This window comes from Manis pentadactyla, chromosome 2 (genome assembly GCF_030020395.1).
Source record: "Manis pentadactyla isolate mManPen7 chromosome 2, mManPen7.hap1, whole genome shotgun sequence".
Classification (NCBI taxonomy): domain Eukaryota; kingdom Metazoa; phylum Chordata; class Mammalia; order Pholidota; family Manidae; genus Manis; species Manis pentadactyla.
In genome coordinates, this window is record NC_080020.1 from 95,516,196 (window position 1) to 95,529,865 (window position 13,670).

Consider the following 13,670-nt stretch of genomic DNA (forward strand, 5'->3'; position numbering starts at 1 on the left):
CTGTTGAGTTAATTGGGATTCATGGAGGTTAAGTGACTTGTCCAAGCACATAGAATTAGTGGAGCTGGGACTTAACAGGCTCCAATCCCAGCAAGGGGTGGCTCATTCTCATTCTTTCATTCATGTATTCATTTGCTCATACATTCACCAAAGAAAATATTCATTAGGTACCTGTGATGTACCAGGTACTCTTCTAGCTGTTGGAGTTATGTCAGTAAATAAAACTGAGAAGAATCTCCTACTGTGTGGAACTTATATTCCATACATGACTAAGTTGCAAGATCAGCTTACACAGTAGTGCTTTAATAATTATGTAGTTTAACTGTGGTTCAAATCTGATATCAGAGACCTAACCAGTCCCTACAGTGGGTTTTATTCCTGTGGTAAAATGCATCCCAGGTTCCAGCTGGGGGTGTCAGGAACCTTATCCTTTCATGTTACTCCTTCAGCTTTCGGGTAAGCAACTCCTCCTCCTTCCGCAGTAGCCAGGATTGTTCAGCAGGGACTTCCTTCCTCTCACATTGCCGGTGGTAGCTCCTCCGCTGGCTGAGGCAGAGGCAGCGGCACTGTCTTGGGAGATTAGGTACTTCAGGGAGGAAAGGATTAACATCATGGCTTCTGTTCTCATAGAATGTGGGAGGTTGACAACTGGAAGGAACTGCCGAGGGGTCCCAGCTGGGGTCACTGGCAGAAGGGGGGAAAGGGGGAGTCCCTGGTTGTCCAGGGAGCCAGTGAGATCTGGGATGCTTATGATTCAGGGGCAGTCTTTCACCTCCCGGTATGTAGGATCGTGTAGATAAATTCCGGAGATGGATTTACCTGTGTCTTCGCACTTAATTTTCATAAAGCCTGAAATCACAGCCAACTCCCAAGTTGTGTTTTTTTTTCAAATAAGCAACTGGAAGTTTGGAGTTGAATAATAGACATTTTTGAAAAGATATGATGGATGTTATTTTTTTTGGGTTTGTTTAACAGTATCCTAGCAAAGAAATTTGCCAACTAAAAAAATGATGATTATTTTATGACTCTGATGTACTCTTTTTTTTAACTTTTTTTTTTTTTTATTGAAGGGTAGTTGACAACAGTATTGCATTACATTAGTTTCAGGTGTACAACACAGTGATTCAACATTTATATACATGATAATTCTAGGTACCAGGTATCACCATATCAAGTTGTTACAATATTTTGACTATATTCCTTATGCTATACATTACATCCCGGTTACTTATTTATTTTACAATTGGAAGTGTGTTTTTATATATATATATTTTGTGAGGGCATCTCTCATATTTATTGATCTAATAGTTGTTAACCACAATAAATTTCTGTATAGGGGGGTCAATACTCAATGCACAATCATTAATCCACCCCAAGCCTAATTTTCGTCAGTCTCCAATCTTCTGATGCATAACGAACAAATTCTTACATGGAGTACAAATTCTTACATAGTGAATAAGTTACATGGTGAACAGTACAAGGGCAGTCATCACAGAAGCTTTCGGTTTTGTTCATGCATTATGAACTATACACAGTCAGTTCAAATATGAATATTCATTTGATTTTTAAACTTGATTTATATGTGGATACCACATTTCTCTATTATTATTATTTTTAATAAAATGCTGAAGTGGTAGGTAGATACGAGATAAAGGTAGAAAACATAGTTTAGTGTTGTAAGAGAGCAAATGTAGATGATCAGGTGTGTGCCTGTAGACTATGTGTTAATCCGAGCTAGACGAGGGCAATAAACATCCATGTATGCAGAAGATTTCTCTCAGAACATGAGGGGGGAGGTTCTAAGCCTCACCTCTGCTGCTCCCCATTTTCTCACCAGATGGCCCCCTGCGACTGTGCCTGTCTTAGGTTGTTCCTCCCTTGAGGAATCTTACCCGTCTCTGGCTAACCAGTCATCTTCCGGGGCCATACAGGGAAATGTTAAGTTGGTAAGTGAGAGAGAAGCCTTATTGTTGCATATTTATGCCCTGTGGCTTCTATGCCCAGCATTTGTCTTGAGGTGTCTTTACCACTTGGGAGAATTATGATACTCGGTAAATTCGACATGTGGCACGAGTTCTATTTAAAGGTTGTGATTAGGTAGGAAGAAGAAAAGCTATAGAAGTAGCAGGCAGAAGAAAACCTGGGAAGATTGATTATTTCTTTGACATATCTTCTTGTAGAGTAACTTCAGCATGGATAGGTTTTAAACTACTAATTAAATTGTGCACACACATTAACATAATAGGAGTATAGTTACATAACCAAAGCATACCTGTAATTACCAGCCATCTCCAGTGAAACCAAGAAAACCAGTTAGGCACCTTAGGCATTTGTGAAAACTTATCTATGATATGGTGGATATTGTCCGACTGAACTTAAACAGTCTGAGAGAATTCAGATAAACTAGAACAACCCATTCCTGGGGACTGTTCATATCCCATATGTTCTTTTAACAATAAATAGTCTGTGGTTGTAAGATTTTGGAGTGCTACAATTTGCACTTCTCCTAATTCTTGGTTCAGTTCCAAGAGTATAGATCCAGTCCAATTTGTTGTTTTACTGTATGCACAGGCCAGCTTAGATATCTCCTTCATCATTCCCATGGCAAGTCCAGGAACTGGTGGGATGAGTGCATCTACACCTGTGGCAGTGCGTGGATCTTTGCTGGAGTTTTTTTTTTTTTGCTGATCATCTTCTGTCATGAGTCTTCCCGAGAGTGCTGTTGTTGGAAGTTCTTTTTCATATCGTATCTTAGTTCATTTTCGGGGTAGCCAAATTAGGCTTTGATCCTCTGTATAAACACAAACAGACCCTTTGCCTACACTTTTATATGCCCTTTATATCATTGTGTAGAACTCATTAGAGGTCAAAACATATGAACTGCTTTTTATTTTTTTAATCATTAATCTACACTTACATGACGAATACTTTGTTTACTAGGCTCTCCCCTATACCAGGTCCCCCCTATATACTCCTTTACAGTCACTGTCCATCAGCGTAGCAAACTGTTGTAGAATCACTACTTGTCTTCTCTGTGTTGTACAGCCCTCCCCTTTCTCCCACCCCGCTATGGATGCTAATCTTAATACCCCTCTTTTTCTGCCCCCCCTTATCCCTCCCTACCCGCCCATCCTCCCCAGTCCCTTTCCCTTTGGTACCTGTTAGTCCATTCTTGAGTTCTGTGATTCTGTTGCTGTTTTGTTCTTTCAGTTTTTCCTTTGTTCTTATATTCCACAGATGAGTGAAGTCATTTGGTATTTCTCTTTCTCTGCTTGGCTTGTTTCACTGAGCATAATACCCTCCAGCTCCATCCATGTTGCTGCAAATGGTTGGATTTGCCCTTTTCTTATGGCTGAGTAGTATTCCATTGTGTATATGTACCACATCTTCTTTATCCATTCATCTATCGATGGACATTTAGGTTGCTTCCAATTCTTGGCTATTGTAAATAGTGCTGCGATAAACATAGGGGTACATTGGTCTTTCTCATACTTGATTGCTGCATTCTTAGGGTAAATTCCTAGGAGTGCAATTCCTGGGTCAAATGGTATGTCTGTTTTGAGCATTTTGATGTACCTCCATACTGCTTTCCACAATGGTTGAACAAGTTTACATTCCCACCAGCAGTGTAGGAGGGTTCCCCTTTCTCCACAGCCTCGCCAACATTTGTTGTTGTTTGTCTTTTGGATGGCAGCCATCCTTCCTGGTGTGAGGTGATACCTCATTGTACTTTTAATTTGCATTTCTCTGATAATTAGCGATGTGGAGCATCTTTTCATGTGTCTGTTGGCCATCTGTATTTCTTTTTTGGAGAACTGTCTGTTCAGTTCCTCTGCCCATTTTTTAATTGGGTTATTTATTTTTTGTTTGTTGAGGCGTGTGAGCTCTTTATATATTCTGGACGTCAAGCCTTTATCGGATGTGTCATTTTCAAAGATATTCTCCCATACTGTAGGGTTCCTTTTTGTTCTATTGATGGTGTCTTTTGCTGTACAGAAGCTTTTCAGCTTAATATAGTCCCACTTGTTCATTTTTGCTGTTGTTTTCCTTGCCCGGGGAGATATGTTCAAGAAGAGGTCACTCATATTTATGTCTAAGAGGTTTGTGCCTATGTTTTCTTCCAAGAGTTTAATGGTTTCGTGACTTACATTCAGGTCTTTGATCCATTTTGAGTTTACTTTTGTATAGGGGGTTAGACAATGGTCCAGTTTCATTCTCCTACATGTAGCTGTCCAGTTTTGCCAGCACCATCTGTTGAAGAGACTGTCATTTCGCCATTGTATGTCCATGGCTCCTTTATCAAATATTAATTGACCATATATGTCTGGGTTAATGTCTGGATTGTCTTGTCTGTTCCATTGGTCTGTGGCTCTGTTCTTGTGCCAGTACCAAATTGTCTTGATTACTATGGCTTTATAATAGAGCTTGAAGTTGGGGAGTGAGATGCCCCCTACTTTATTCTTCTTTCTCAGGATTGCTTTGGCTATTCGGGGTCTTTGGTGGTTCCACATGAATTTTTGAATTATTTGTTCCAGTTCATTGAAGAATGTTGCTGGTAGTTTCATAGGGATTGCATCAAATCTGTATATTGCTTTGGGCAGGATGGCCATTTTGACGATATTAATTCTTCCTAGCCATGAGCATGGGATGCGTTTCCATCTGTTAGTGTCCCCTTTAATTTCTTTTAAGAGTGACTTGTAGTTTTCAGAATATAAGTCTTTCACTTCTTTGGTTAGGTTTATTCCTAGGTATTTTATTTTTTTTGATGCGATTGTGAATGGAGTTGTTTTCCTGATTTCTCTTTCTGTTGGTTCATTGTTGGTATATAGGAAAGCCACAGATTTCTGTGTGTTGATTTTGTATCCTGCAACTTTGCTGTATTCCGATATCAGTTCTAGTAGTTCTGGGGTGGAGTCTTTAGGGTTTTTTATGTACAGTATCATGTCATCTGCAAATAGTGACAGTTTGACTTCTTCTTTGCCAATCTGGATTCCTTGTATTTTTTTGTTTTGTCTGATTGCCATGGCTAGGACCTCCAGTACTATGTTAAATAACAGTGGGGAGAGTGGCCATCCCTGTCTAGTTCCCGATCTCAGAGGAAATGCTTTCAGCTTCTCGCTATTCAATATAATGTTGGTTGTGGGTTTTTCATAGATGGCCTTTATTATGTTGAGGTACTTGCCCTCTATTCCCATTTTGCTGAGAGTTTTTATCATGAATGGATGTTGAACTTTGTCAAATGCTTTTTTAGCATCTATGGAGATGATCATGTGGTTTTTGTCTTTCTTTTTGTTGATGTGGTGGATGATATTGATGGACTTTCGAATGTTGTACCATCCTTGCATCCCTGGGATGAATCCCACTTGGTCATGGCGTATGATGGTTTTGATGTATTTTTGAATTCGGTTTGCTAATATTTTGTTGAGTATTTTTGCGTCTACGTTCATCAGGGATATTGGTCTGTAGTTTTCTTTTTTGGTGGTGTCTTTGCCTGGTTTTGGTATTAGGGTGATGTTAGCTTCATAGAATGAGTTTGGGAGTATCCCCTCCTCTTCTGTTTCTTGGAAAACTCTAAGGAGAATGGGTATTATGTCTTCCCTGTATGTCTGATAAAATTCCGAGGTAAATCCATCTGGCCCGGGGGTTTTGTTCTTTGGTAGTTTTTTGATTACCGCTTCAATTTCGTTGCTGGTAATTGGTCTGTTTAGATTTTCTGTTTCTTTTTGGGTCAGTCTTGGAAGGTTGTATTTTTCTAGGAAGTTGTCCATTTCTCCTAGGTTTCCCAGCTTGTTAGCATATAGGTTTTCATAATAGTCTCTAATAATTCTTTGTATTTCTGCGGGGTCCGTCGTCATTTTTCCTTTCTCGTTTCTGATACTGTTGATTTGTGTTGACTCTCTTTTCCTCTTAATAAGTCTGACTAGAGGCTTATCTATTTTGTTTATTTTCTCGAAGAACCAGCTCTTGGTTTCATTGATTTTTGGTATTGTTTTATTCTTCTCAATTTTATTTATTTCTTCACTGACCTTTATTATGTCCCTCCTTCTGCTGACCTTAGGCCTCATTTGTTCTTCTTTTCCAATTTCGATAGTTGTGACATTAGACCATTCATTTGGGATTGCTCTTTCTTTTTTAAATATGCTTGGATTGCTATATACTTTCCTCTTAAGACTGCTTTTGCTGCGTCCCACAGAAGTTGGGGCTTAGTGTTGTTGTTGTCATTTGTTTCCATATATTGCTGGATCTCCATTTTGATTTGGTCATTGATCCATTGATTATTTAGGAGCGTGTTGTTTAGCCTCCATGTGTTTGTGAGCCTTTTTGCTTTCTTTGTACAGTTTATTTCTAGTTTAATGCCTTTGTGGTCTGAAAAGTTGGTTGGTAGGGTTTCAATCTTTTGGAATTTACTGAGGCTCTTTTTGTGGCCTAGTATGTGGTCTATTCTGGAGAATGTTCCATGTGCACTTGAGAAGAATGTGTATCCTGTTGCTTTTGGATGTAGAGTTCTGTAGATGTCTATTAGGTCCATCTGTTCTAATGTGTTGTTCAGTGCCTCTGTGTCCTTACTTATTTTCTGTCTGGTGGATCTGTCCTTTGGAGTGAGTGGTGTGTTGAAGTCTCCTAGAATGAATGCATTGCATTCTATTTCCTCCTTTAGTTCTATTAATATTTGTTTCAGGTATGTTGGTGCTCCTGTATTGGGTGCATATATATTTATAATGGTTATATCGTCTTGATGGACTGAGCCCTTTATCATTATGTAATGTTCTTCTTTGTCTTTTGTTACTTTCTTTATTTTGAAGTCTGTTTTGTCTGATACCAGAATTGCAACACCTGCTTTCTTCTCTCTGTTGTTTGCTTGAAATATCTTTTTCCATCCCTTGACTTTAAGTCTGTGCGCGTCTTTGGGTTTGAGGTGAGTCTCTTGTAAGCAGCATATGGATGGATCTTGCTTTTTTATCCATTCTATTACTCTGTGTCTTTTGATTGGTGCATTCAGTCCATTTACATTTAGGGTGATTATTGAAAGGTATGAATGTATTGCCATTGCAGGCTTTAAGTTTGTGGTTACCAAAGGTTTAGGGTTAGCTTCTTTACTATCTTACTGTCTAACTTAACTCACTTGTTGAGCTATTATAAACACAGTCTGATGATTCTTTATTTCTCTCCCTTCTTATTCCTCCTCCTCCCTTCTTCATATGTTGGGTGTTTTGTTGTGTGCTCTTTTTAGGAGTGCTCCCATCTAGAGCAGTCCCTGTAGGATTCCCTGTAGAGGTGGTTTGTGGGAGGCAAATTCCCTCAACTTTTGCTTTTCTGGGAATTGTTTAATCCCTCCTTCATATTTAAATGATATTCGTGTTGGATACAGTAGTCTTGGTTCGAGGCCCTTCTGTTTCATTGCATTAAGTATATCATGCCATTCTCTTCTGGCCTGTAGGGTTTCTTTTGAGAAATCTGATGATAGCCTGATGGGTTTTCCTTTGTAGGTAACCTTTTTTTCTCTCTGACTGCCTGTAATACTTTGTCCTTGTCTTTGATCTTTGCCATTTTAATTATTATGTGTCTTGGTGTTGCCCTCCTTGGATCCCTTGTCATGGGAGTTCTGTGTACCTCTGTGTTCTGAGAGGCCATTTCTTCCCCTAGTTTGGGGAAATTTTCAGCAATCATTTCTTCAAAGACATTTTCTATCCCCTTTTCTCTCTCTACTTCTTCTGGAATACCTACGATTCTTATATTGTTCCTTTTCGATTGGTCACTCAGCTCTCTTAAAATTCTTTCATTCCTGGAGATCCTTTTCTCTCTCTCTGCATCAGCTTCTCTGCGTTCCTGTTCTCTGTTTTCTAGTCCATTAATGGTCTCTTGCATCTCGTCCATTCTGTTTTGAAGTCCTTCCAGAGCTTGTTTTATTTCTGAATTCTCCTTCCTTAGTTCTTGCATATTTCTCTGCAAGTCCATCAGCATGGTTATGACTTTTGTTTTGAATTCTTTTTCAGGAAGACTGGCTAAATCTATCTCCCCAGATTCCTTCTCAGGGGAAGATGTAGCAGATGCCGAAGCTGTCTGGGTTAGTCTTGTCTGGATCATATTTTTTTGCCTTTTCATGTTGACAGGTGCTATTGACTGTCAGCTGGGAGGGCCAAAATTTTCACTTGCTTCTGGCCTTTCTTTACTGGGACAACTGCGACCCCTAGTGGCTTGTGTTGGGTAATTGCGTGTAGACTGGGTCTTTGTGTCTTGCCTGGCCGGAAGGGAGAAATTTCCCTTTCTGTGGGCGGAATTTGTCTCAGGCTGCTTCTCTGCTTTCGCAGCGCCCGGTGGGGTAATGGATGGGGGGCTGCTTGACTGTTTGCCTCCGTGAGGGGTCTCAGAGCTGTTGCCCAGGGGGTTAGTGCACCCGGTTTTCCCTGTAATTTCCAGCTGCTGTACTGTGACCTGGGTTGTTACCGTCAAGCTGTTAAGTCCCTGTCCCTTTAAGACTTTCAAAAAGCCCCCACTTTTCTTTTTCACAGGGGCATCAGCTTTGGCACCCACTCAGAGGTCTTACTCCCTGTTCCCCCAGTATCCAGGGCCCCCTGGGCACGTACTGTGTCTGCGCTCTGGCCCGGATGGCTGGGGCTGGGTGTTCGGCTGTCCTGGGCTCCGTCTCCCTCCCGCTCTGCCTATTCTTCTCCCGCAGGGAGCTGGGGGGATGGGCGCTCGTGTCCCGCCGGGCCGGGGCTTGTATCTTACCCCTTTCACCAGTCGCTGGGTTCTCGCTGGTGTAGCTGCAGTCTGGCCACTGTCCTGCGTCTTCTGGTCTCTCTTTTAGGGCTAGTTGTGTTTGTTGTATTTTCAAAAGTATATATGTTTTTGGGAGGAGATTCCCACTGTCCTACTCATGCCACCATGTTGGCTCCGCCTCCCGACTCTGATGTACTCTTGATGTTTTTATATATTCTTTTTAAATACCTTATTTTTATGAATTTTATTATTGTGATTTCTTAAATATTAGACTCCAAATATTGTTTTATTACTATAAAAATAACAACTTTTAATAGCCATGTAATACTCTTTCTGATGACTAGGTGTTTGGATATTCACCTGCATGCCTTGTACTATACCAGGACGTAGGGCTTGTCAGAAGAAATGCATTGTGCTCTTAATTGGCTTTCAGTCTCATTCATAAGGCAGTCTATGTGAGATAGTATGTGAAATTTGACTCTCCAAAGGTGTTTATAATTTGGAAAAAGAAGGGATTTGTGGCCTAATGTGATAGAAGACTTCATGAAAAAGTAGAAGGCTTTGTGGAACTAGAACTAGAACTAGACTTTAAGTAGTTCTTACCAGTTCCAGCTACTGCAGCCTCGTCCAGGCTGTCATCATGCCTGCACCTTCCTTCCTCTCTGTTACCTCCTTACAATCTGTGTTCTATAGAGTTGTAAAAGCACTTCGGGTCAAGTGACTGCCCCTCCCCCCACCTCCAAGTCCCTCCAGGAACTTCTCAGGTCACTTATAATAAGACTTAAGCATTGTGCCTGATTTGGCTCTTGCCTTCCTCTCTGACCTCACCTCCGACTTGAATATGCTCACACTCTCCTCTCTTCCCCCTGGCCTGTCTTCTGTTCCCCCCACCCACTCCAAATACATGCCCACATCACAGTCTTTGTAACTGCTGTTTTTGTTGCCTTGAAATTTGTCTCTCAGGTATCAGACAGAGAGAGATCTTTCAGGAAACACTAGAAGTGTTTTCCTGAGCACATCCCATCACTCCCCAGCTCCTTTCCTTTATTTGTTTTCACAGCATTTTTCCACCTGACATATTTGTGTATCTCTGCCTATTTTCTTCTGGAAAGTAAGCTCCATGAGATCAGACAATGTTTTTGTTTTATTCTCCACTGAATGTCCTCTGCTAACAAACAGTTCCTGGAATATAGGCAGAGCTTAACAAATACTTGTTGGATAAATAAAAGAATGAATTTTAATGTGGTCATAAACCTTTTTTTTCCTCCATGGATTTGATTATGTAGAATTGAAAGCAGGTCTACACAGATGAAAATGATGATAATCAGCAGAAGCAATATTTCTTGTGAGCAACTAGGATCATGCTTGGTCTGTAAAAGCTCTCTCTTCTTGCCTTCGTTTCCCTCCCATGCACATCCATTGCTGTCAGGATCAAATTCAAGGTCCTTATTCTGGCATTCAAGGCCTTATAAGATCTCATCTCTGCTGACCTTTTTAGGTTCCCTTCTGTACCAGCGCTCACCGTCATGGCCTATGCTGCAGTCGCATTGATGGCTCCTAATTCCTCTCTATGGCTCTTGCAGATGTCTCTTGGAGCACTTCTCACATTTTGCCATTTATTTTCTTTATGAGTGTCTCCTTCTCACAGCACATAATCTGTTCAAAGAAGGGGCCTGGAATATTTTTGTATTTCTAGAACCTAGCACAGTTCCTGCCATGTTGTAGACGGTTAGAAAATATTTATTAACGTGAAAGATGGTTTTGCCTCCAAGTCAGAGACTAATGGGAACTTGAAAAGGTTGGATGTGGAACAAACTGGTGAAAGCAGTTTCATCTCATTAGAGGGCTTGGATATGGGTGTGTCCAGGGACAAATATGGTGGAAGAGAGCACAATATTAGAATCCTCTAATTTTTTAGTAAAATTACACTGGGTGAGCAGGGGTGGCATTTAACACAATTGAATTGTTATGCTTAGATAGAAACAATAGCTCAAGTGGGAGGAAGGGTTATTTGACAGGTGTTGTTTAGAAAGAAGTGGAGCCATTTGGCAATGGACTATCAGAGCACTGATATTATTATTATTAGCCTTACTATTTTGTCTATGAGAGTCATGCAAGGTGGTGACCTGCTCATCATGGGGAAATGGAAATAACACAAGGGGGAGAGTTCAGGGCAGCAATGGTACATTCATGTTCCTCTTCATGCTATCTTGGACCTATTAACAGTGTGACTGTTGAAGGTTTGGTTTAGCCTCACCTGAATGCTCCTGGTTCGGTGAGAAAGAATGCTTTGAAAATGCAGTTATATCTGCCAAGGGTGTGGGAGGGGCAAATGGCTGTATTTGTCATCCCTAGTTGATAGTTTGTATTTCCTGTGCTGATTTGTGAGTGTCAGTGGATCTATAATCAGTTGGTCCAATATCATGAGATATGTAAACATGTTTTATATAATTTTAGTAATGGAAATGTACTTTTAAAAACGTGAACATAATAGAGTCAAGTAGGCAGTAGGTTTTAAAAGATTAAAAGCTTTTTTTTTAAATCAGGTTTGTTACAGAAAGAGAAAATGGCCATTGAAGCATTTCAGATTTGCTGCCTCCTCCTGCCGCCTGAAAATAGAAGAAAGTTACAGTTATTGATGAGGATGATGGCAAGGATCTGCTTAAATAAGGAGATGCCGCCACTCTGTGATGGCATTGGCACCAGAACACTGGTAGGTTGACTTTTAATATCTAACATGACTTGAGTTTTTGGAATAAAATTCACCTGAGTAAAGTTTACTAGCTTGGTAGACAGAAGAGGACACAAGGCAGGCTTGCTTAAAAAGCCATAGCTTGGAAGCCACCCAGACTGACTGTGTTTGTGGTCTTAGAGTCTTAAAGAGCATAATGGAAAGTGAAGAGTGAGTAGGGGTGGACCCTGAGCATAGGGCTCCCTCTGCTTCCTGCCTGTTCTCTAAACAGAGAAGGGAAAATGCACAGTAAGGGTAAATGGTCTCTCAAGAAAGCAGCATTCTCTCCTTCAGGACAAAAAGGGTTATGAAGACTTTGTTACTATAACCAGTCGGAGAGATGTAGCACATGTAATAAAGTAAAGAGGGAAGATGTAAAATACAGCATTGGACCAGACAACTTGGAGGAAAGAGAGAACTTGATTCTCGTGGTATGGTCCAAGAGTCCGTGAGTGAGGATGTTTCTTATAATATTGTCAGTTTTGCTTAAAAATGTCTGCTAATCTTGAATTATACTTTGTAATGTGGGTATGTGTTTTAAAATAGGATTTAATATTTAGAATTACTTGCTACAAATTATCTTAATTTTCCTCAGGGAAACTCCTTAAGAAATGCTTCTTTGGGATGTGTATCCTTTCCATAGCCTGGTGAGCCACTGTGTACCTGTAGGGATCCCCTGGCCCAGTTCTGGAAGAGTGGAGTAAGATCAGAGGAGCACTCTGCGCAGTGGAGTGATTCTTGACCTCTTTGTGGGTGGGTAGATGGGTAGGGGGGGGCTAATGGACCTTTTTGAAAAGCTGAAGAAAACTTTGCACCTATTGCCCAAAATGTGTGGGCAAATATTGCATAGAGTTTCAAGGCACCCATGGATTCCTTGGGGTACATAGTTTCCGTATGTCTCTCTGGACATATAAATGTGAGTGAAAATAAAGATTCATCTCCAGTATGTTGGTGAAATGAAGTCTTATGAAATAGAATTACATGATTTCATACTTACAATTTTGAAATAAGATTGTCAGCAATAAAATTAGTAGGAAAGGGGGAAAAAAATCTACCCAAAGGATAGTATTTAGAGTAGTTAATATTAATTCTATAGAAGTAATAACCACTATTATTATTTTTTATATTTCTGCTTACTGTAAAGAGAGTCTCATTACTTAATGTACTTCTTATAGTCCTATGTTCAAAGGGGACTGTTAATGTACATCCAAAATCCTAGTGGCAACAGTAGTTAGTATAATATATTGGAGAACTACAGTGGTTGAGGCACACAGACTATACTAGCAAATTTTTTTCAAAAAACATCAATAACAAAATTAGGATATTATTCCACTAAGTGACTGTAAAGTACTTTGAACTTAAAAATGCTACATGATTCAAGTCATGAAGGTGATAATACTTTTCAGAATTTGTTTATATGTATATTTAAAACTGTCCATAAAAGAGAATGCCTTTCAAAACTGCTCAGACAAGCTTCTCTGCTAAATCTCTGAGATGATTTATTAACAGAACAGAACAGCACATTCTCTTCATGCTGGTTGGTACTGAGATCAGCCCATCTGAGGTGACCAGGTGTAGCCAGGTGCCAGGTAGGATGCGCGCCCTGTGCTGTGGACCATTTCTCAGTGACAGTCACATTTGCTTTCTGCATGTGAGATTGCAGACCATTTGGAGTAGGGAAAAAAACTCATCTGTGTTTATTTTAAAACCCCCTTTTCTTTTTAGATGGTGCAGACATTTTCCTGTTGCATCTTGTGTTCCAAGGATGAAGTGGATTTGGATGAGTTATTAGCTGCTAGGTTGGTGACGTTTCTGATGGATAATTGCCAAGAGATTCTGAAAGTCCCTTTGGCCTTGCAGACCTCCATAGAGGAGCGTGTTGCTCATCTACGAAGAGTCCAGGTAAAAGAAGGGATATTATCAGTCCGGTGAAATTGCTAGCTGAAAGTCACATAAGCTTGCTAGTCTTTTTGGGACTTTTCTTCCGGGGATTAAGTTAACTGATACACACAAAGAGCTTACAACAAGGCTTGATACATTGTAAGCACTATATGTGTTTGCTATTATCACTGAAAATTTATGGAATGCCTACTTAGTTTTGTTATGTCGATCAATGCTGCATACTTTTGATTACAAATTCCTTAAATGACTTTGTTCAGAATCTACATTTGCCTTCTGATAGAAATGATTTATGTACAATACATGACTTGATTTGGAA

The 13,670-nt window shown here is 40.1% G+C and overlaps 1 protein-coding gene across 1 annotated transcript in view; it reads left to right on the plus strand.

The window, feature by feature from the left end:
- DEPDC1B (DEP domain containing 1B) overlaps positions 1-13,670 on the plus strand; it is a 90,463-nt gene that overhangs the window by 64,862 nt on the left and 11,931 nt on the right. The window contains exons 8-9 of the mRNA XM_036901723.2: positions 11,268-11,434; positions 13,178-13,354. Of these exons, the coding sequence (XP_036757618.2) occupies positions 11,268-11,434; positions 13,178-13,354 (344 nt within the window). The remainder of the gene's footprint in view (positions 1-11,267; positions 11,435-13,177; positions 13,355-13,670) is intronic.